General features: G+C 37.4%; 1 protein-coding gene across 5 annotated transcripts in view; it reads right to left on the minus strand.

Moving 5' to 3' along the window:
- LOC122414369 (trehalase-like) overlaps positions 1–21,910 on the minus strand; it is a 58,254-nt gene that overhangs the window by 23,709 nt on the left and 12,635 nt on the right. For 4 of the 5 annotated variants that reach the window (XR_006261754.1, XR_006261753.1, XR_006261752.1 and 1 more), the window contains exons 3-4: positions 7,832–8,235; positions 525–641 (exon numbers count right to left, since the gene is read on the minus strand). Coding sequence is in view for 2 of the 5 variants with exons in the window: in XM_043425585.1 (XP_043281520.1) it covers positions 525–641; positions 7,832–7,965 (251 nt within the window). In the remaining 3 variants the exon portion in view is untranslated. The remainder of the gene's footprint in view (positions 1–524; positions 642–7,831; positions 8,236–21,910) is intronic. The other variant, XM_043425587.1, reaches the window with a different exon arrangement.

A 21,910-nucleotide genomic window follows, 5' to 3' on the forward strand; every position in this document is an offset into this window, starting at 1 on the left:
TTACAAAGTATTGTCATTAGAATAACAATTTCGATAATTCTAATGTAAAATGTGGAAATTTGCTGATGAATTTTTTCTGTGCGCTGTGCAAGTGAATCAAAAAGAGTATGAAAGAATTTTGAGGAATGCAAGCTGTCAATCGTTTGTCGGAATCAATGGAGGAATGCCAGCGTGCGAGGAAAAATGAAAGCTCGTCCAACGGATGAGATTTTTGGAAATATTCCGTTCCGACTATTATAGGAAATATGACGTGTTTCAATTGGAATGAAATTGGCAGAGCACAGTGACCCAATTTGGAAAATACTTTATTCTCTCTGCACTCTCTTTCGCTCTGAGCCCTGGTGAAATTAAATTTTGCTTCTATGGGACTGAGCATCCATCGTGGTTCGTTTTCCATTTTTATCAACGTCGAGGACCGACTCCCCCAATTGGGTAAAATGTCACATGTGAGGGTGAAAGTTAATGGATAGGGCGCAGATGGAGTGAAAAGGAAGAGAAATAAGCTTGCTACAAAAACGACTCACTTTGCAAGTGTAACGGCTGGATCGTTGAGTTGATAATGATCAACGAAAGTTTTGCTGTCGTTGAAAATCCTTGTCAGCTGAATGGTTTTCAACAATTCTCCTGTGCAGTAAATCTCACTGAAAGAACAAAAATTACGTAAAGTTGAATGAAAATTACGTCAGAAAACTCAAATTGTATGAACTCAAGGTTACGTATGAAATAGCTAAATAACTATGATTAGAAGGGTCAACACAAAATTTGACGTTGACATTTAAGTATGAAATTTTAGTCGATTGGATCATATTCGAGCGAAAAAAAATTACATGGGATGAAAAAGTTTGCTTTTGTGTCCAGGAGAACGTTTGAACGATATTTTTGAAATCTCGTGACTTCCGTTTTTGTTTTATAATAAAAAAACTCTCCAACGAGTTCAGTAATTCTCGAATTCTGTTGCCTGCCTAATTTGCAATTCGTAGTTACTCAATGATTCGTGAAATAAAAAATTGGTCAATTGGAAATGTTATTTTCGTTAATTTTGTTGGACTCTAGCTTTGCAAATTTCAGTATCGTATAAAACCATACAAATATAAATGTATATTATTTTCATTAATTTTAGCTATCGAACTAGCTTACAAAAAAGTGGAAAATGATTAAAAAATGCACACGAGCCTTGTTGCTCCGCGTAAATCTATGCTCTCTGCTTGTGCAAAACACCTGATTGTTATTTAGCACTCGAGAGCCATCTAGAGACACTGTTTGAATGTAAGAGCCCCACTTTTATCGCGGGGTATTTTTGAATGTATGAAAATTAATTAAAATTCTTATGAACACATGAAAATGAGCATATTATCGGTATAATTATCATAAAAACAAACTTTACATGAAGCAAGGCTATTTTTGCTTCATTTTCGTGCATAATTGACCAAAAAATCATGAAATGAACTTTAGGACAAACAAATTTTTTTTTGTAGAGTCGTGTTATCAACGACGAATGTCAATCTCAAATGAAATTGAGTGCTTAAGACCGGTTGACGAATATTTGAATTTTCGAAAGACAAAAACGGTTCGTCAACACAAACAATAGTTTGGTGAAATTAAATTCGAGTTTTTCCGTCTCGTAAACTTAGTTTCATCACGGCCCATGAATTTTCAGTCTACGGCCGGGCACATCATGTTTTTATACATTTTTTTAGTCACTCCCTCGGGTATATCGAGATGAATTGAAAGTACGTGTAAAACGCGGCGAGTGTTGTTCCAGACATTGATAAAATTCTCTCTCATGCATGCGTACACACTTGCACCTCATCAGCGTGTATGACGTCAGTGCTCAAGTGTTATGATACTGGATTACCGCGAGAGTGGAGATTAATCGATGGAAAAGTGAGTACAGTTATTCGTGAGGCCATCGGGTTGTATGAAAATAAAAATGTTGTATCGGGGGGTTGGAAAAAAGCATGGCCAATCGTTATACTTAACGGTTGCGGTGAAAAACTAATGACGAGAAGGACCGAGCTGCTCGGAAAACTCGACGAAATAGTTTGGATGAAAGCAGCGGTTTTGGAGGCAAGTACGCTCCGTCGGGAGGCGCGCGTCTAATATGAAATGGAGTCATATTTCAGGGATTAGAGGCCATATAGGAATTCGAGTACCAGCATTTTTACATCATTTAGGAAGTTGAAAGAAAAGCCAAAAAATACTGTGTGAAAATCGTTGGACTTTCCCATAGCCGGATAATCTTTTAAGTAGAAGAATATATTCCTGTATTCCCAGGAAAGAATACGCAATGGGAAAAGGCGGATGGAGACGAAAAAACGTTGAAATAGAACGGCAGATCTGACATAGAGCCAGGACGAAAGTACATCCGAAAAAACAGACAAAAAATAGTGCAAAGAAAAATTAAGGACAAATCAGGCTTCGTGGTGTCCGTCACAGCAACGGAACTAAAGATATTGGTGCCATTATTGCGGTGGAAAGTTTTGGAAAAATAAACGTCAACGTGGATTGAGTGAGCGGATAATACTCATCAAACGGAAGAAGAGAAACTGCTTCGCAACGTGCACATTTGTTTCATTTTTTACTCTGATAATATTCAAATGGGGAAAAAAAAAACAGAAGAACGATTTTCAGCACTCGAAGAAAACCTTATAATTTATCACGCCCAGTCGAAATCGAAATTTATGGGATATTGGAAAGAATATGGTGGCCGTGTATGCACTAATATACGATATTTTATTGATGGGCGTAATAAAACATCCGAAACATATTCGTACGTAGTTTTTCAGCCATGTGGAAAGGGCCCCATAGGTACTCTCGATCCGTATTTAAGTAATTGGAAAAAAATAGTATTCCTACGTTTAAAGGAATTGAGAATTTTCGATTTATGAATACCCCGACGTACACGCACGAAAATGATATATCAACGTAGTCGATATATGCGAAGGATGGCCAACGACAATAAATGAAATATTGAAATGAGACGTTTTCGCGACGTCATTTTATCGATGAAACGATAGTTCGATAAACTTGGTTCTCCAGGAATGGAAAAGTCACCAAAACGTTGGAGATGTATTCGTTCATGCGTAAGTTATTTCGCAAACGTGCAGGGATGTGAAATGAATGGAAAATGTGTTTTTAAAACAGTATCGGACTTTCAAAGGAGTTAAATTGGGAGTAATATATCAAAGTATTGAACACACTGACATTTCAAACTTTTGAAAGTTCCCCTCTGCATTTATTCGTATGTATACATGTATTCATACGCGTATGTGCACATCGATCTTTTTATCTAATGGCTTTTTCGATCCTGAGAGAACAGTCAGAGAGTGGGAGAGGAAAAGAGAAAAAATCGGTTTCTGCTATGAAAGACCGAGGATTCCCTCGAGATTGAACGAAAAGAGGGAGGAGAAATGATGGAGAAAGTGGTTGGTTCGAGTTGTCGAAGCGAAAATTCACCGACGGAACCACTCACTCGGGACACTGCTGGTTTCTATGGCAGCAGCAATAATAGTTGTTCGTACCAGTGGAAAATAGGAGTTCGGCAAAGGACTGCGCAGCGCGGAAACGGTCGGCGATCGCTTGTATCGGGAAATCATTAGACCTGCGTTTTCATTTGTCCCTCGAGCGCGGAACACCACCTTTTTCATGAAGCAAATTACCACGAGGTAACTGCGCACATCGGATACAGGATTTTCTGCGCGGAATCAACCGCCCGTAGCTCACTCGAAAGCCTAATCGGATGAAATGGAAAGTACATTTCCATATTACGCTGATGCGAAAACAGTCGATATTTTTTTTTCGATTGGACGAAAGGGTTGTTAGTATTGGCCGAAAAAGCACTCTTCCAAAATCGGACTCCGTGCTTTTAGCGTTCGCGCGAACGTCGATGCAATATTTTTGTTTTTCAATTATCTCTCAGCTTTATTATGCCGAGAGCGTCGATTTCTATGCTGGTGCAACGAAAAATAAGGGGAATGAAAAATCATGAAAAAAGAAGCCTCACAATATTTGCTCGGTCGTCGTGAATGAATTTTATGTGACATACTTTACATTGAACATTTTCGCTTATGAATGATTGGTTTTCTTTTAAACCGACAAAACCGCTCAATGCAGAACGCCATGTTTGATACTCATCGCTCACCAAACGTCAATTTTTCAATATCGGTGACACATTTCTCACGATCTTTCGCCACGAATTCATTGCTGTACTTAATAATGGTAGTGACAATAGAAAATGCGTTTTGGCCACGGTTTCGTGTCCAGTTTTTTACTGAATTTTTCCCTCGAGTTATGAATTCTCGATCGAATTCTCGTATGAATGGAAATGTTTGCTCAATCGTGGATGTCTATTTTTCATATTTTTTCAAAAGCCTGGACTCATACACATATTCGAACTATTGGGTGGGGATAAAATGTTAGAATGAATAAAATTTCGAGCAGGTTAAATCTCGAGTTTATAAACTTGATAATATGGAGATAGATCAATTCGACTAGAGCTTTGAACGTCGAAAATAAATAAAGTAGAAACTACAAGGTTCGAAGCACGTTTACGTCGAAAAATAGAATGTAAAAAATTAGACAATCACTCTTTCGGTTTATAAATTACTGCAATCAGCAGTACTGTGGTGAATATTCACAATTTTGAAAATATATCAACGAAGACTAAATATTACTCAGGTTGAAATACTGAAATATCGATTTTACCGAACGACCTTAAGATCAACAATCTATTCGCGTAGAAAAAATCCTGAATCGGAAATATTTGAGGGCACGAATTGCATCGACCATATCTACAAATAGTTATACCAGCAGACGACGGGGTCATAAGACGTTGAAGTAATTAACATATGCAATTAATAACGACCGTAATGAATTTTTTTCCTGGAATTTTCATGCCAAAAGTAATATCTGAAAAGTTGATAAACGATTTGGACGAGGGAATAAGATTTTTTTATTACTGGCTGCGGACAGACGATACAGTGTAAAAGATACTGAGACGAGATTATATCGCGAAAAAGAAGTGGAAAAGTGGAAATGATTTTACGGACAGACGTGACGATGTCTGCCTGAAGTCGGGTCGACGATCTTCATGAACTTTACTAGCTCTCTCCGTGTCAATACCTATATAGAGCAAGGAGAGAAAACGTACAGATTGGGCCATCTTTTGACACCATTTGACCTATTCCTTCAGCGATGAAAAGTCGCAATAAAAAAGGAATAAAAATTCTGCACAAGGAGAAAAAAATCCTTTATAATTCTTGACTCTCTCAGATCGACCCACTTGAAATTTTAAGCATAATTGGCAATTCGATTATGATTATATAAAGTTAGTTTTTTCTTCAAACTGAATACGCCGATTTTATCACATTCTTCCATGAAAACGCAAAATATTATAAATTCAATATGATTCAAAATTTAATCGATTTATTCAACAAATTTGAAAGTTTCGTGGACCGACAATTATTCTGAAAGTATTATGGTAATACTAAGCAGACACTGTTTTAAAATTAGAAGCTTTTGTACAGCTGAAAATAGAGAATCATCGATTCGGGATCACGGTAATAATGAGTGTGTTTGCATTTCCTCTCTGTGCAGTTGAACGGAGGTTTAATTATTCCCCATTTTGCTTCTTTCCAATCTATATTTGCTCCGGGACTGTTACAATTGTGTTTATTATCTTTGAATTCATGCGTTTGTCTTTTCAACGACTCCCAATTCACGTCTGCATTGGTACATTTAGAATCGAGTAGCTCGCTTTGAAATTGATGTACCGATTGTGATTCCAGCGTGCATTTGGCGTTTGTACAAGGTCAAAGGCAATGACGAGCATTGTCGAGGAGTGATGGCATAACCATATTTTCAATGTTCCACGCCAGTCGAAAACCGATGTTGGGCCATCACTTTTTGAATCTACGTCTCTTTTTATTCGCTTCTCTAACGATTTTTCGCTCTATTTTTCCTATGTTTGTGGCTTTTGATTGTTTTTCCGTGTTCCGCTTAGTGAGTATCGTGTCTCATCGGTTTGGGTCTCTAGGGAACCCGGGTTTTTCCAATCAACTGTCCTAGTTGTTGCTCTGCCGAGCAGATCGAATGCACAAATTGATATTCTTCGTATGAGAGCAACCTTTCAAATTGCATCGCCACTAACAAACTTGGAAACATAACGAACGTATAAAAAATCATTTACAACGATACAAATCTACGATTTCTGTCGCTCAAGCGTGAGGAAAAAAGGTCGAACGACGGTCGCGCAGCCTCGCAAGTCTTTTCCTATTCATAGATGATCGTCGGCTCAGTTTGAGCCCGGTTTGCCAGCAGCGGACCACGGAACAGGATCGACAGGAATTTCGGTCGCTGAAGTACCGTTTCATCGTGCCTTCTCGTAATGCTTCGTTATCCGACAACGGATTGGAAATTTGCATAAAGCTCTCAGTTCATTGATCGGGCATTGGGCGACTGCGAACGTTGAAACATTGCCAAACACGCAATGCACGCAGACATCAAGATAAACAGCGACGATTGTTCTGCCCTTGATATCATCATTTTTTCGTCCTTTGGCGATTTTTAGTGCTGTATTTTCTGGCTGATAATAACTCGGTAGGTCGTTGACACAATAACTTGAAAACGAATTATGTCTGCAATCGTCGCTCCACATTTAAACCGATAAGTAATGCGAAGTTCAAGACCGAGATATAGAAGTTGTAAAGCTCATCAGCTTATTTACATTAGTTCGTCCGCGTACATTCGATACAACGAGCGTCCGAGCAAATATAACGAATTTATCTGGCAAACCGTCTGGCTTTCGTGCGAACCTGGTCTGACGCAGGACAACGATATTTCTCAAACAAGCACTCATCGATTTGACAATCTTGGTTGATTTTCTACACAAACAGTAGAATTCAACAGTGAGATTTAATCGACGACCGAACATTATTCACGTCACATTTTCGTGTTTTTCCTCTCGTTTTTAGTGCATTCAGTTTCAACTTGACCGGATAAATGATCAGGCCGGTATGAATATTTTTTTTCTAACTAATTTTCATGCCGAATATTCACGGTTTAATGGATGTGGATCTACCGATGACCTCGAGTCATTATTATTCAGCGAGAAGCAATATTTCACTACCGAATCATACGAAATCGTCGCCCGATTTGTCAAGAATTTTTATCTTCAGCCACTCTCGGCCCAGTGGGTCGCCGAAGCTCTTATCCCCTTGAAATCAAAAGGGATAAGGGACCATAAGAATTGATGGTTCATGTCATTTAGATCCATTGAGGCTGTCGATGGTCAGTGGGGATTCGTTTTTCCACGCAGGGCACTATTTTCCATAATGCGTTTCCTGGTTGAAATTTCAAATCTACAACGATTTGTGGACATTAAGATAGAAAGCCTGGTGTACTAGAGATATCAATCAATTTTGAGCTCAGCACGGATACGGTCACACGTCATTTAAAAAAAAAAAAAAAGGATAAAAATCATAAAAAAAAACGCCTCAGACCATTATTAAAGCTTTCATGTGAAATCGCCTTTGCTCGGGATTAAAACGCATTGGCGACTTCGTATTGAATTATAAAATAACTTGCTTGTCAGGAGTCTTGTAAATAACAATTGCCATGAATTAGCAATATTTGATAAACATTTTGAAATTGGAAGAAAATAAAGTAATCGTTAAGTGTCGAAAGCCTTAATCAAACGACTCGTGCATGCGAATATTCATGAGCATGTATTTCGTAAAGGAATACGAAAAAATATTATTCGCCACATTACATCAAGCACGCGATGATGATTGCGCATTGAAAAATTGTGTATTTTAATTGTGTTGTAGCTTACCTATTACAAAGGTCAGATCGAACTGCGGACCTCCCAAGTTTAGCAGCATTGGTAAAGCTGGCGTAGAGATGAACGCAAATCAACAGGTGCGAAAGAATATTAAGGGTAACCCAACGATACGCGACTATCGCCATTCTCGAATATTGACGCTTTCGATGTATATTAAATTGTAGTATACACGTGTATTTTCACTTATTCAATAAATAAATAAATAATACTTATTGATGTTTAGGATATTGATAGTCGAATAAATATATTGAGTGGAAGAAAAGAGCTCTGCCAGCGAGCTCCTCGCACGCGGATCGCGAAATGTTGTGCCGAACCTTGTACCGGCGGTCAGTTATATATCGTCGAAAACTGATAAGGGCTCCGGACGCTCCAACGTTGTTGATTAGGTGGGAAAACTGAAAGACAGAAAAATTTCATTCGTCGCTGATTACATGCCAGTATTCATACTTCGACCATGTAAATTTACTCATTTACATATATTTATTTGTTTCTCTCAATCACCAAATGTTTTACGTACTACTAATTTAAATTTTAGACAAAAGCAATAGATTAAATTCTATTTTTTGAGTAATTCTTTCGAGTGACCTGTAATCGGAAACTTTTTAAGTTCTTGGCGAGGTTGAACGGTTGTGAAATTTACTTCGCTCGTTCGTTTTTAATAACAAATTAACGTGTCGTGTTTAAGTGATGGTTATTTTGAAAGAAACTTCTCAAACTAGTTTTCGCGTGTGAATCACTCATCGAACGAGTATTATTCATACTAGCCAGCTAAATGATTTTCACAGTATCAACATTGCGTCTAAAAGTGAAGTTTTTTGGCATATATTCGACCAGAGTTTCTATGAAAATTATTTTAAAAAATAAGGTTTTTTTTATTGCTGTGTAGTTAATAAGGCAATGTTTTTTGACATATGAATAAAAATAATTTTCCTTGAGTTTCGCTTTCATCAAAATTTCTACCATTCACACATGTTGCTAGTCCTCGTTAAATTTGAACTAATCTCCAACATTGGTGGTCAAGAGCTCGAATGATTATCACAGAGAAACGCGCGATATTCCAATGACCGATTAACGAGATCTCAGTATACAGTGAGTACATCGAACCTCAGATATTTCGAATTCACCTGTCCGTAGGCCATTATTATTGGTATTTATAAGTGAAATTTGAAATAATCACATTGTTTGAGGACAATGCTCGCAGAGAGTTTTCAGTCTAAGACTCACGGAGCAGAAGATTATTTTTCTTTAAGGTAAACCAACATTGGTTCATGAAGCTAACGTAAGTTACGAACTCGACTGTAAATTCATATTCATAAATACTACTAAGGTCGCGGGTGAGATTTTTTCCTAGCATTAGATACATCACAGTCCAGTTGAATCAATCAATTACTCGTCTTTGTTTGATCACACGGAGAGAATTGAATTTGAAAAATTACCGTGAGTAAGGATAGTGCGGTGACAAGCTGGAATTCAAGATGTTGTTATGTGAGAAAAATTGAATTTTCCCATAAATTAAATAATATTTATCGTTCCAAGTAGGAACTTTTACCGGAGTATTTAAAATTTCTTAAAAATTTTTAAAATCTTTAAAATTTACAGCGCGTTACAGGAATTAATACTTTTCGTTACTTTCAACAGTAGAAAATTTCATTGTCCAATGAGTTTGCGACGGCAGCTAAAACTCAAGCAAACAATAAAAGTAACTTTGTACTTCCTGGGAAAAGTGCGATGGTAAATTTGGATAAAAAAATGATGTGCGTGATGATCGAGCATCTCACGTGACAAAAAAAAATATGTTTTCTTTCGAAGAGTGGATTTCGATATCGAACCTGAGGATTCATCCACTGCTACGAACCAGTTGATTTGCACCTTCTTTGAACTTGCTCAGATAACATACGGGCTGCTAGCAGCGCACTAACGGAAAATAAAACGAGCGAGGACCTTGGTAATGTCGTAATGATGGTAGCAAATAAATGTGCACATATATTGTTGATATTGATAAACATACGTGGAACATCAATACGCTTGGTAATCAATGCCAGATTACGTAATATACGATTACACTGCGGAGACAAAAAATTCAGGTAATCTCCCTTTCTCCGTATACGCACATACAACCGTGTCAATGTATATTTTTACGTCCATTCGTACAGACTCTCCCGCAGTTCTGAGACAACCTTTATATACAATTTAGGTTATTACACGCCACGTTGATAAACACCGGGGGAAAATAAGTTTCCATTAATATGTACCGTAGTGGCATTGATGATTCTCCCAAAAAATAGATGATGAATCAGTGATTATCTGAGTATCTGTTATGATAATCGCGATATCTGCCGGTGCATTTTTCTAATTTGTAATCAGTGCCAGAGAAACACATTCTTTCGATGCTGATAATCGTGTCTCCAATTGATTGCTCTTGATCTCAAGAGACTCGGTAGAGTCTCGGGACAAGTACATTGACAGCCCTGTCGTCTGCCCGAGACTATACTTTCTCTGAATTTCTCTGAATAAAACGATTCGCGGTGGTGGGGGTAAAATTGGCATTTGAAAATGAGTTAGTTGTTAGAATAAGATAAGAAGAATGGGGCACCGTTTTTCAAAATGTTTTCACGCGCGATATTGCGGTTTTTTATTTCTCATGTTTCATTAGAATTTTTTTCACTTTACAAAAGAATTGCAGATTTGTATTTTTTTAAATGTGATGTTTTCTTCAAGAGTTTGTGAAATTTTTTTCCAATTGTTCTGTTGAAATTATTTACAGTTGGTATCATAATTTTTTTTATGGTATTTTTTCTACACTTTTCGTGATATGGTCAGGAAACAAGGAACCATCAGTGTACCTGTCCCAAAATTTTTTCCCTAGGTTTGATATCGAGTAATACTTTCGGATAAAAAACTCCACGATTTTGCAACTGTTGTCTCGCTGATACTGAAAATGACACTGACTCTTCATCAAAATTTGGAAGAATCACAGCGAGCTTTTCGACGCTTGAATCTATTTCAAATTTCAATAAAAACGCTATTTTCATCTGAGAGACCTAGGAAGGAAGATTATCAGCTTAATTTTGTTCATTTTCTATAACAAGTAGATTCGAATTTTGGATCGCGTCGACCCTTGTGTCGTGGAGTGGATCATTGAGGTTAAATCGACTCGACGACATATATATTTTGCGAAGATATCACGGAAGGATGCAATTGCGCCTGGGAAGCTGAATGACGAGAATCGTAAATGTAAAAGGAGAAGGTACACGGAATGAGAACTACTTCAAAGAGGGCTAGGCAAAAGAGAGAGAGAAGGAGACTGAAAGAACGAGAGAGAAGGCCGGATGTGAACGTCGAGCTCTCATTACACGCCTGGTGGGTATATAACAAGCGAGGCGGAATACATTGATGACCCGAGAAAAGGTGTCTCTGAAACTGTCTGGTAAAAGCAAGGAATCAGAAAATCCTTACTACGAAAATATTTGCTAAAATAACCTGAATAGTAGCAACATTATAAAAAACGAAATGCACTTATTACATTATTTGAGGTATTCGTTCACGAACCCGAGTACTCTACAAATAACTGATTTTCAATAACAGTAAAGTAAAAGTGCATGCGGATATATTGGCGAAATTTCAGCTCAGGTTATCGAACATTTAATAAAGAATAAAAACTCCAAACATCGTAAAATTTACAAGAGAGCTTATGGGGATTCCATCATCAGCACATTTCTATTCAACAATTCATATGCTAAATAATTCTGAATTCCTGATACAAAGTGAAGACATAGCGAAGATAAAAATAAAGGGTTATTATCGAGTGCTCGAAAGAGATATTAACTGTAGAAGTTGGAAAAATGGCAGAAGCAGAAGCTTTTCCCACTTAACAGGGACTTCTCAAAGGTTGGAAATTAGTCCAAATTTCGAGTGCCCCAATTTGCGCGCCACCAAAAATTACGGTCATGCGGAAGGACCTTAAGCGGATAAATCCTAAAATCAGCTTGCCATGACATGTTCATTGACTTTACTCCTGCTTTCTTCCAGTGGCTCTTTCTTTTGTCGATTGTCTTCTTTCATTCGTCCTCGTCCCCATTTCAAAAATATCTCCGGTCTACATCGTACTAGCTAAATGTATGCAGCTATTTATTACAGAACATTGCACGTCCGCACAGCGGGGGACGAACGTAACCGCTGGGCTTCGATTAAGCCAAACACGTTTTCCCTCATTTTCTGAATGACTTGACTCTCTTCTCTAGTCTGCTGGGATGGGGTGAAAAATCAGCAGGTTTAACGCGGCGTATATTGTTAAAGTTATACCTGTTGTGTAAAAATCCCAAAGCTATTAATATTCATGTGAATTTTATAAATCCATTTAATGTGTGAGCTGGGTTTCCTATTATTTAAAAACTTCAGGTCATTCGATACGTCGAAACTGGTTCGAACACTTTTTAATGTTCATTTTTTTTAACCCGTAAAAAAAATTGATGTCCGCAAATGATGCGTGAATGACAAAGCTAGCATAGAATTTTCCATGGAACGGATTTTCATTTTGAGGAAATGTAATTCCAGCCCATCACTTTAATACCGTAAAAAAATAAACAAAAAAGCGAAAATCTCTCGTGCCAAGCATAAGTCTCGAAGACTTAAATCGTTTATAGATGCATCGCAACGCTCCGCCGTGGTAGCACCCAATTCTATGTATTGCGGTTTATCTTTTCTAAACAGCAGCGACCCCCCGTCGCGTTGAAGTACACTTGAGCTAGAATGTCGGTAAAAATCCACATTGCACAATCGCCTCGTTCGTGATTGCATAAAATTTCCATTTTAATCCGGATTCAGAGTATTTCGACTGTGTGAAATATTTATCACGCTGCAACAGTTTCCAACTTTTACGGGGGGAGAAAGCAATCTCTATTTTGGTGGAATGGTCACGCGGCACTGAGTACGCAACTTGGAGTGGTGGGAGAGCCGCGTTCAGAGCTCAGTCCGTCGGAGTGGGAGGCGTCGTAGCTCTTATCGATGCAAGTTTAAAATCACCAGCTATCCAAGTGTTTTTCAGTCGCTCGTATTATCGAATGACGACCTACTATTTCTCGGGATGCATTAAAAAATCACAGCTCACTGACTAATTACAAAATTCTTTGTTTTCTTTCCTTCGCTGATGTGCCATTTCTTCTATTTACTGTGACCACTGCTTCGATTAGATAAAGAAAAATGTCAAGTGCACTCTTGTTACTTTGAGTTTTTACAAGTCACGCACGTCTGTTGATAGCAACACGGCTTATCGAAGATTTCGAGCCTCATATTTTTTGTTAATAATTCAAGATAATTCTCAGAGCGCTGGCTTCCCGGTAAGCAGGAATAACTTTTTTTAATCCTCGATTTAAATCTTTTCTGCTTCTAAACTCTCAGATATAATGAATGAACGAAGATTCTGAACAAAATCAATAGTAGTTCATTTTAAAAGATCCCATTTTCACGACACGACTGTTTTGCGAAATGAAAATTCATAATTAGCGATCAATTTTTATCTTAAAATTGCTAGTATCATTGAATTGAATGGACATGACGATGGCCAGGGAAACATAAAATTACAATTACAATTACAATCCTAATTACAATGGACCTTGTACAGCATTTGGGGGTGAACGAAATATTGATTAAATTTATTGATTAAAGCATGTTAAATAGTGCAGTTTTTATGGGACTTTTTCAATACTCTGGAAAATTTTTTTTACCAAGTACATACTTCGATTATACGAAAATGTAAAAGACAAAATCTGCCAAACTTTAATGAATATTTTCACTACTGGCCCGATTTTCAAAACACGCGTCGTTTCTGACCGATTTTTGGCGAGAAGGATTTTGAAAAGACGCGTTTCGTATATGCAAATCTAGAAACAAACTCAACACTAAAACGTCAAAAATTTCTTCCCGATCTTTCATATTTTTCAAAGAATAAGAAAGGTTGCGTCGACCCACCGAAGAAAAAAATACGCAGAAAAAATGGTAAGGAGGAAGGAAATATGAAGAATAATTGAGTATGGATTGGAGGAAGAAAACCTGGGATTCCCCAGATCGATAAAATGTGGATCCCTGAGAAACGCTCGTTACATAAAATCTCCCAGCCGGTCATCGGACTTTCTCCTCTCTTCTTTTTTACTCTCTCCTGATCTCTTTCACCCGTTGCCCTTTTCCCAGCACTAACATCTTCGCTCCCCTTGGGCGAAAAACCCCTGAAATTTTCCTTCCGTTTGAGGGCGTTGGCTCGCTCCTCTTTCGACTGCTCTTTCATTTTGCTCCGAATCAGAGTTCATCCCGATACATTATTCGTGGCCAATTAGTGGCCATTTTTCACAGCCTCGTCACACGTTTACGTAAAAGTTTTTCACATTTATTCGCGATCCCGTGAGCTCGGAGATGGAGCCGTTGGAGTCTGTGGCGCGCAAATTGCTCACTCGAAGCTGTCATCGAACTGCATTTGAACTCAATAGACGCCACACCAATCCATCCCTCAAATTAATTAATGATCATACTCCCACCTGAATATTTTTTATGGCCTAATATAACCTTCAGATGTTTTAAGAAATAATAAATCTTTGCTTCAAATATGGCTGTTTTACAGATTGGATTATTTAAGCTACGGAATATGTTGGTATTTTCATTTCACTGAGAATTTCACTTCTCATGGTGATTCGACGAATCTTGGGAAAATTCAGGCATCTTATAGAGATGACCATGGAATGGGAGTTTGCGTATAACGCAACTAGAAGGGGATGCAAAACAGGGCGGTAATGAATAAAAACAAGGTTTTTTTTCAACTGCTCCAAGCTGCCCAAACGAGCTCTTTTTGCAGTAAAAAGAAGGAGTCTCTTTGCATCAATTATATGAGATATGAAAACTCAGATGAGATTGAGGCTCTATATTTATGTGAGAATTTCATTTTCATGAAAATTACCAAGAATAATTATGAAAAATGTGACTTTCGTATGGGAGATTCACTTAAAATGGTAATGCACTTTTAACGAGTTGCCCTTTCATTAGCTTCATAGATTCAGCGACCACAATTTATACTCCACGGACATGAAATGTTCGAGAGAGAAGAAGGGAGAGCTGTGATATGCACATCATAAGCGCACGTCACACCGTGGATTGGAATCGATTCTCGTTCGTGGCGGGATAAAATGTGCGTGGATAGAGTTCAACTCGCACGTGCGGTGATGTTTCGCTCTCGGATAGCTTCGAATAGCGGAAGAACGCTGTGAATTGAATCGATGCGTGATATTCTGGGAGAATTTCTACCGGACGTATACAGCGGAGATTGTTTCTGGGTGAACGAAGAGAATGTAAAATGCTATTTGTACAATTCAGTTCAATATTTAGTGCAAATATGCGTATACGAGATATCTTGAAAAAGGCATTTACAATTCCAAGGAGTTGCTCAATGTAAAAGTAATTCTGGAAGTTCGAATAAGAAGGGGTGTATTTTAAGGACATGGCGAATCCTTGTATCCTCAAATCATTCCGAATTCTGAGCTGAGTCATCATGGAAAAAACTGAAAAGTTTTAAAAACGGAAAAAACAGTTATACCTGTTGGTCGGAATACACGCGTGCGTTGAAAATTCATTGCGGGAAAAGCTTTCGGAATCCTTTTCAGTGCCTAGAACTATTTCGCAACGAGTGGAACGCTCGATAACTCTGGTTTTCTCTTCATCCTGCGTGTAACTGTCGTGCTTTTCGTTTTTCGATAATAGATTTCGCGACAGCTTCCGACCCACGGCGTTACTTTATATTTTTTGTTCGATTTTTGCCAAAGTTTTCTCGAGTGGAATTAATTGGACTATCGGAAAAAGCTCAACTTCGTTTTAAAAGTTAAATGAAATGCTTTTCGAAAACCTGCCTCGGAATTTTTCCACCTCGTGACACACTGTATCGATTCAGAATTTCGGTACTTTCTGGTTCTCCGAAATTGCATCCCAATCGACCAGAATAATCAGCCAACGTTCGCAGTGCCACTTCCCTCGTTGAGATAGAAACATTTAAATTATCATTTGTACGATTTTTTTTGGACTTCACCTTGATGAGCGTGACGGGCTGCTCCCAACCACGTTTTAAAACTTCGAACGCGTTTTTCCCGGAGCACGATTTGAGAAAACGGCAAACAGCATAAAACCAACAATTTTTATTCCCACCATTTTGAATTTTTGAGAATTCCTTAATAATGGCGCTTCAAAATCCCATACGTTCGGAATTTTGCTATAAGTTTATTTAAACTTTATTTAATGCGTGCCTGGTTATGTGTTATTTGACGTATAAATATGCTATATGAGATAATTATGACAAATAACATCCTATATAGATTTTCAGCTATTCATGGGCTTGCTCTTCAGGCACTCCTATACTACGGTATACAGCTGAAAACGTTAGACCCGATGGTCTGCAGGCATCTACATATTGCATGAATTAATTATGACTTTCATTAACGGGGCAGTGTACACACGCTGTGATTTGCATAAGTTGGTAGCCACACATATTTCTCGCGGCTGTTTTCCGATTACATTTGAAAATATATGTGTATATGTGCAATAAAACAACGAAGGCGAATAACCTCATTTACTATTCGTATAGGAGCTGCGTAATGCTCTTTGAGATTAAAGGAGAAAATGAGAGTCTATAAACTTTTTTTTTTCAGAAGTATTATAGGAAATAAGTCTTCATAGTTATAAATATATATAAAATGGTCCTACAGTGATGGGTTTATTTCAAAAAGCAGTGGAAAATTAATAAAAAATATGCTCATTTCGATATCATATCTGAAACAGCAGTTGCAGTTGCACATTTAAAGGCAGAATCAATGCTGGTGTTGTTTCGAATGGAGATAACTTGTTTTTTAAGATGAATTTTTTTCCAGAATCCATAACGATAAAAAAAATTATAGATTTTCCGGCACGTGCCGTTTAACATTTTTCCATAGGTATGAAGCTCGTTTCACCTGGACTTTTATCTTCGAACTTGTCTGATCGACGTCAGAGAGCTTCGAAAAAGGTTTTCCAATGGAAGTCTCCTTCAGGCTAAAACTTTTTCCTCTGATACCGCTCAGACCAAAAAAAAATTCGATCATTTCATGCCCACTTTGGGTGTTAGTCGCGAAGGGGAAAAAAGAACGTAAAATGAAGAAGACTCGCTTGGCTTCTAACTCGCTTTCACAGGGATAAAAGTAAAGGGGGAGAGAGAGAGAAGTGCAGAAAGGAGTCGCGAGCAAGAATAAGTGTATAAGTTTTTTACAAAGATGAGAAAAAAATGTGCTGTAACACGAGTTATATATGTGGCGCTGGAACAGTTACCACGTGTTAAAAAAATGAATGTCATGTTCAAGACATGTCTTCAGATGAAGTATGTCGTTTGGGAAGTTGAGAACAACCACTACCGCGGCTCTTGATAAAGTTCTTGATACATTTTCCTATCCTTCTATTCCCATTTATGTAAAATTCCTGTTTATACAACGCATGAAATTACCGTTTTGTCGTCACTTTCAGCGAATCGCTACAACTAGTCCTCAAAACATCCGTATAGAATGAAAACTTTTTTTGACAAGTGGCAACGGTCAAGCGAACGAGAATTGCCTCGGATGCTTATTGAAAAATGGAAATAATTTCTCTGGCACTCGGCAAAGTGAATAATGAATAACAATATTTTATGCACTATTTGATTTGATTTTTGAATTCGTTCTAACGGCTGCAATGGTGTTCAGGTTTTTCTGATTGTTCGAAACAATGTTGGGCAACAAGTCGCTGCCTAAATCATTTTGTGCACTCTAAAAAACTTTGTGTACATGCGAATTGATTTGAAAATGTTGTGAAAATTTGTTGTGAAAATGCGTATCTTTCTATCGACAGTCCTTTTTTTTGACATGTATCCAATGATAAGATCGACAACAAACTGATTGGATATAACTACTGCTCAAAAATCATATCTCTCTGCTAACCTGCACATATTTGTAACGCCCGATAGCTTTACTCAATTAGATTTCTGCCCCCCCCCCCCCCCCCCCCCCTATTCGTTTCCTCCAATGGTATATTCCAATAGATTTTTTGCTGATTGGCACAAGTAAAATTGAATATCAAAGTATCGATTGATCCAATATATATTCCAGCAGATTTTCTCTTTGGTACTTCAAATTGAGCTTTCGAGGGTAACGTTTTTAGTGATATGCATCTGAGTTGACGAAAAAGCAATTATTGTATAACTGGCGATCAATAATAAAAGTGCAATTTGGAAAATAAATGGAAAAATCATTGAGCTCAATCTGCTATGCAAATAAACGCATATTGGATTTTTTTATATTGGAACGATCGTTGCAACTTTGTTGTACATCTGACAGCTCTCAAACTGTCGTGATTTTAATTTTGACAAGTCAAACCCAGGGTCTGAAATTCATCTGACTTTAAAATATTTGAAAACAGGCAAATTGAAGCATCAGACAAAATGTACATACATCTTCGCGAAAAAAAACCAACAAATTTTCACGAATTCGAGGAGGTGAGGATTATAGGACGTGAAATGTTTCATTTCTTGAATTGGCTGTAAATATATTTTATGAAGTTGTTATATAATTTTTCATATAAAAGTTAATTATAATGGGATTTGGTTCACGTGTTGAAAACGTGAGACTATCGTGATTATGATCCACTGCAGTAACTCCAGCAAGTAACACAGCTGTTCCATTTTATTTTTACAGCTTTATGGTGGCCAATAAAAAAACAGGTTCTTTCGAAATTTCGTCCTAACCCTCCCCTCTCATCAGAGAGAATCTGTGAGGCATGAAGGGGAGGAAAAATCTCCGGTTGAATGAATCAAGCAAAACATCGTTCAGTACTCACGAATAAATCCATATGTAACTATTTTTTTCCGCTTAGCAGAAAAACATTTTGGTCTGTATTCGAGTAGATCACTCATGAAATAAAACGAAGCATCGGCGTAGGGCAAACAGGCGACAAAGTGAGATTGCATTAAAAGCTCAAACTTATGGCTTCGTGGCAAAAAAAAAACACTTTCTCCCAGACTTCCACTTTCCCTTTCAAGCCAGGGAAAAGTTTTTCGATCTTACTTTTTTCACCCTCTTCCTTTCCTTTCCTTAATTCACATTCCACCTTCGCTTTATTTAAATGTGAAGAAATTTCGCGACTCTTCGTTCAGAAATTCACTGCCTTGTATCTTTTTTCTTTCTTTTTTTCGTTCTTCACTTTTAAATGGAACGTCTTGCAATTTCGATTTATTTTCAAGCTCCTTCTTTTTAAAAATACAGTACAGTACTTTCGGCCGTTTACACTTTTCATTGTTTTTCTCTTCGGAGGCAGTTTTATTTTGTGGTCTCTCATTTCTCTCAGTGTATCTGTCTATGCATATATGTATATGGGCCATTTCATACCGATTCGCATTAGGTCTGACCCATCACCACTCTGATTTTGCCCGCGATTTTTTATGGGTTTGAACTACTTCTGAAAAGCGCTCAGGATTTTTTATAGAATTCTTTGGTGCGATTTCACTTACTGATAATTTTATAAAAAAATATATACTCCCAGACCAAATTTGTAAAATCTGGAAAAAAATCAAAAAGATCTTGTTTATCATAAGAAAAATTGCAAGCATTGAGCCAAAGTGGGCGCAGGTGTCTTTCTCTTGGAAAAAAGCTTTTTCAACAGAAAAAAAAATAGAAATGAATATCAAGAACTAGACTGGACTGTTGCCCAGACATTTCCGTATCGATTAAAGGTGTTTTAAAAAATACGAATTTTAGTAAAAGCAGGAAGAAACGAGTTATTTACAAAACTTACAAGCATATTTTTAGGATAAAACTCAACATAAACCACAGTGCTAATTAGTCATGTATTCTTGTACACTTGACACTTGACATTTGAATTGAATTCAGTTGTAAATAAGAAATTGAAGAATGAAATGATGACTACTGAAAAGAAATAATGATTATGAAAATTTACTCGGCATCTGATCAATTCGAAAAACAGCATCATAAAAAAGACTTCTTCCATTCTAAAAAATTATTGAATCCTGAAATCAATGTCTTACTTTACAACTGCATTGAGTTACAATGTAAAGAGGTACAATGTAACTTACGCGAAAATACATGACTCATTAACACCGTGGTTCAAGTTGAGTTTTCCTTTGAAAATATCTCCGAATGATTTTTGTAAATAACTCGTTCCTTTCAGAGTCACTTGACTTGGTATTTTTTGGGATTTCTATGGTTGGCCTATTTTTTCATAAATTTATTTTAATAAAGTCTATTTTTTCATAAAATTATCACTCAATGAAATCGCGTCGGTAAAATCTATAAAAAATCTTGCGTCGAAATCTTTTCAGAAGTAATAAACCCATGAAAAATTTCGAGCTTTCGCTCTCTTTTCAGAGAGGTGGAGGGCCAGACCCAAGTCGAATCGGCGTGGAATGTCCCATGTATGTATCTTTTACCTCGCTCGGTCGGATTCCTTTTCAGTTCGAATGCTTTCTCGTCGAGAGGTTTCACTCGCATTTAAGTCTAAGGCATCCCTACTTGTTCATTTCAAGATCTTCCTCTCCCTCAGTTCCCATACATATTTATTCCGAATTCATGAAATCGCGTGGGCACAATAGAAACAGGAATGTCGGACAATCATCGGAACAATCTCCGTTTTATTGACTATTGTACCTCCGGGATCTCTATTTCTCTTTTATATATCGAGCGACTTTCCGAAATGCAGCGATATGTTGCATTTCACATTTGACGTTGTTTCGTTTCATTTCAGATTCCAACATTTTTATATACACTTGCCTGAAGGCAGATATCAAACTTGTTAAATTTTTCGTTGTGTACCAAAATTCTAGCCCATTTTATATATTATTTATTCATTCGCATCTTCAAGAATCTATATTGAGAGCTAGTAACTGTATAAGTAGAAGAATATTTGTCGAGATGCTTGAAATAAATTCGATATTTTTTTCTTACGACGGCCTACGAACCTTATTGTTGGCTCTTGATGAGGAAATAGCTTCCTCAAAATTGAGGACTCCTGAAAAAAATGTTTGGAGATCGTTCGAATAACGTTTTTTATTTTTTAGTTTCGCAAACCAATAATAGTTATATTTCGACTGGAAACCTTAGTCTAGAATCGTTCTTTGGTCGATGTTGCAAGGAAAGATGTTACGATTCGCTGGAAGAGTTTGAAAAGCAAAAAAATATTTAGTGGATGTCCAAGTGAATGTCCTCCATTTTTTCACAGTTTTGAACGAAACACGATATACAAGACGATTACCGATGAAACGGATTTTATTAGAAAATTCGGACGGTTAAAATGTAAAACCACTTTCCAATGATCAAGATGGCGATCTTTCAGTATTTTTCCAAGAACCCCAAAAATTCGGAGGATTGTTTTTATCACTTGTCTCAGTTTATCCGTGATATCCGAAACCATGATTATTTTGTCGGTCATTATTGGATGATAGCACTGCCAACATTTGGAATATGAGAGCAGAACAAAATGAAGGGAGTCTATTGAAGAATGCATGCTCTTTCTGTCAATCGAACACGTTGAAAAGGAACTAACAGTGACAATACGAGCATTGGAAAAAATAGAACGGGTGTCACTTGAACTCCTTAAGAAATGCTGTACAATTTATATTCTTAAGTATAGGAGAGCTCCGTTCTTGAAGAAAAACGTTTTTTTTTTTCAAAGCAGCCATTAAAATTTCACTCTAATCCCTCGAGGCTGGAGCGTTAGAGGGAAGGATCTCCAATTTTTTTTCTCCATTCACCTACGAACTCATTTCACACAGTGACGCACGGATTTGAAAAAAAATAACGAGGATCCCGGAATGATAGGACCAACAAAAGCTCTCGCTGGCTCGGTGCCCTCAGAGAATATTATTTTTTCCGTCTTCTGTGTATGCATAAATTATTCAGCGGTGCAGGTGATTTTTTTATGATTCAAAACTTTCGTCGTGCTGGAAGTGTCAATAAACGGGGCAGCAAACAATAATATCTTCACCCGGACAAATTTATTCTGTGGTACTGAAAATTCATTTCAAGAATG

Source organism: Venturia canescens, chromosome 8, assembly GCF_019457755.1.
Source record: "Venturia canescens isolate UGA chromosome 8, ASM1945775v1, whole genome shotgun sequence".
Taxonomy (NCBI): domain Eukaryota; kingdom Metazoa; phylum Arthropoda; class Insecta; order Hymenoptera; family Ichneumonidae; genus Venturia; species Venturia canescens.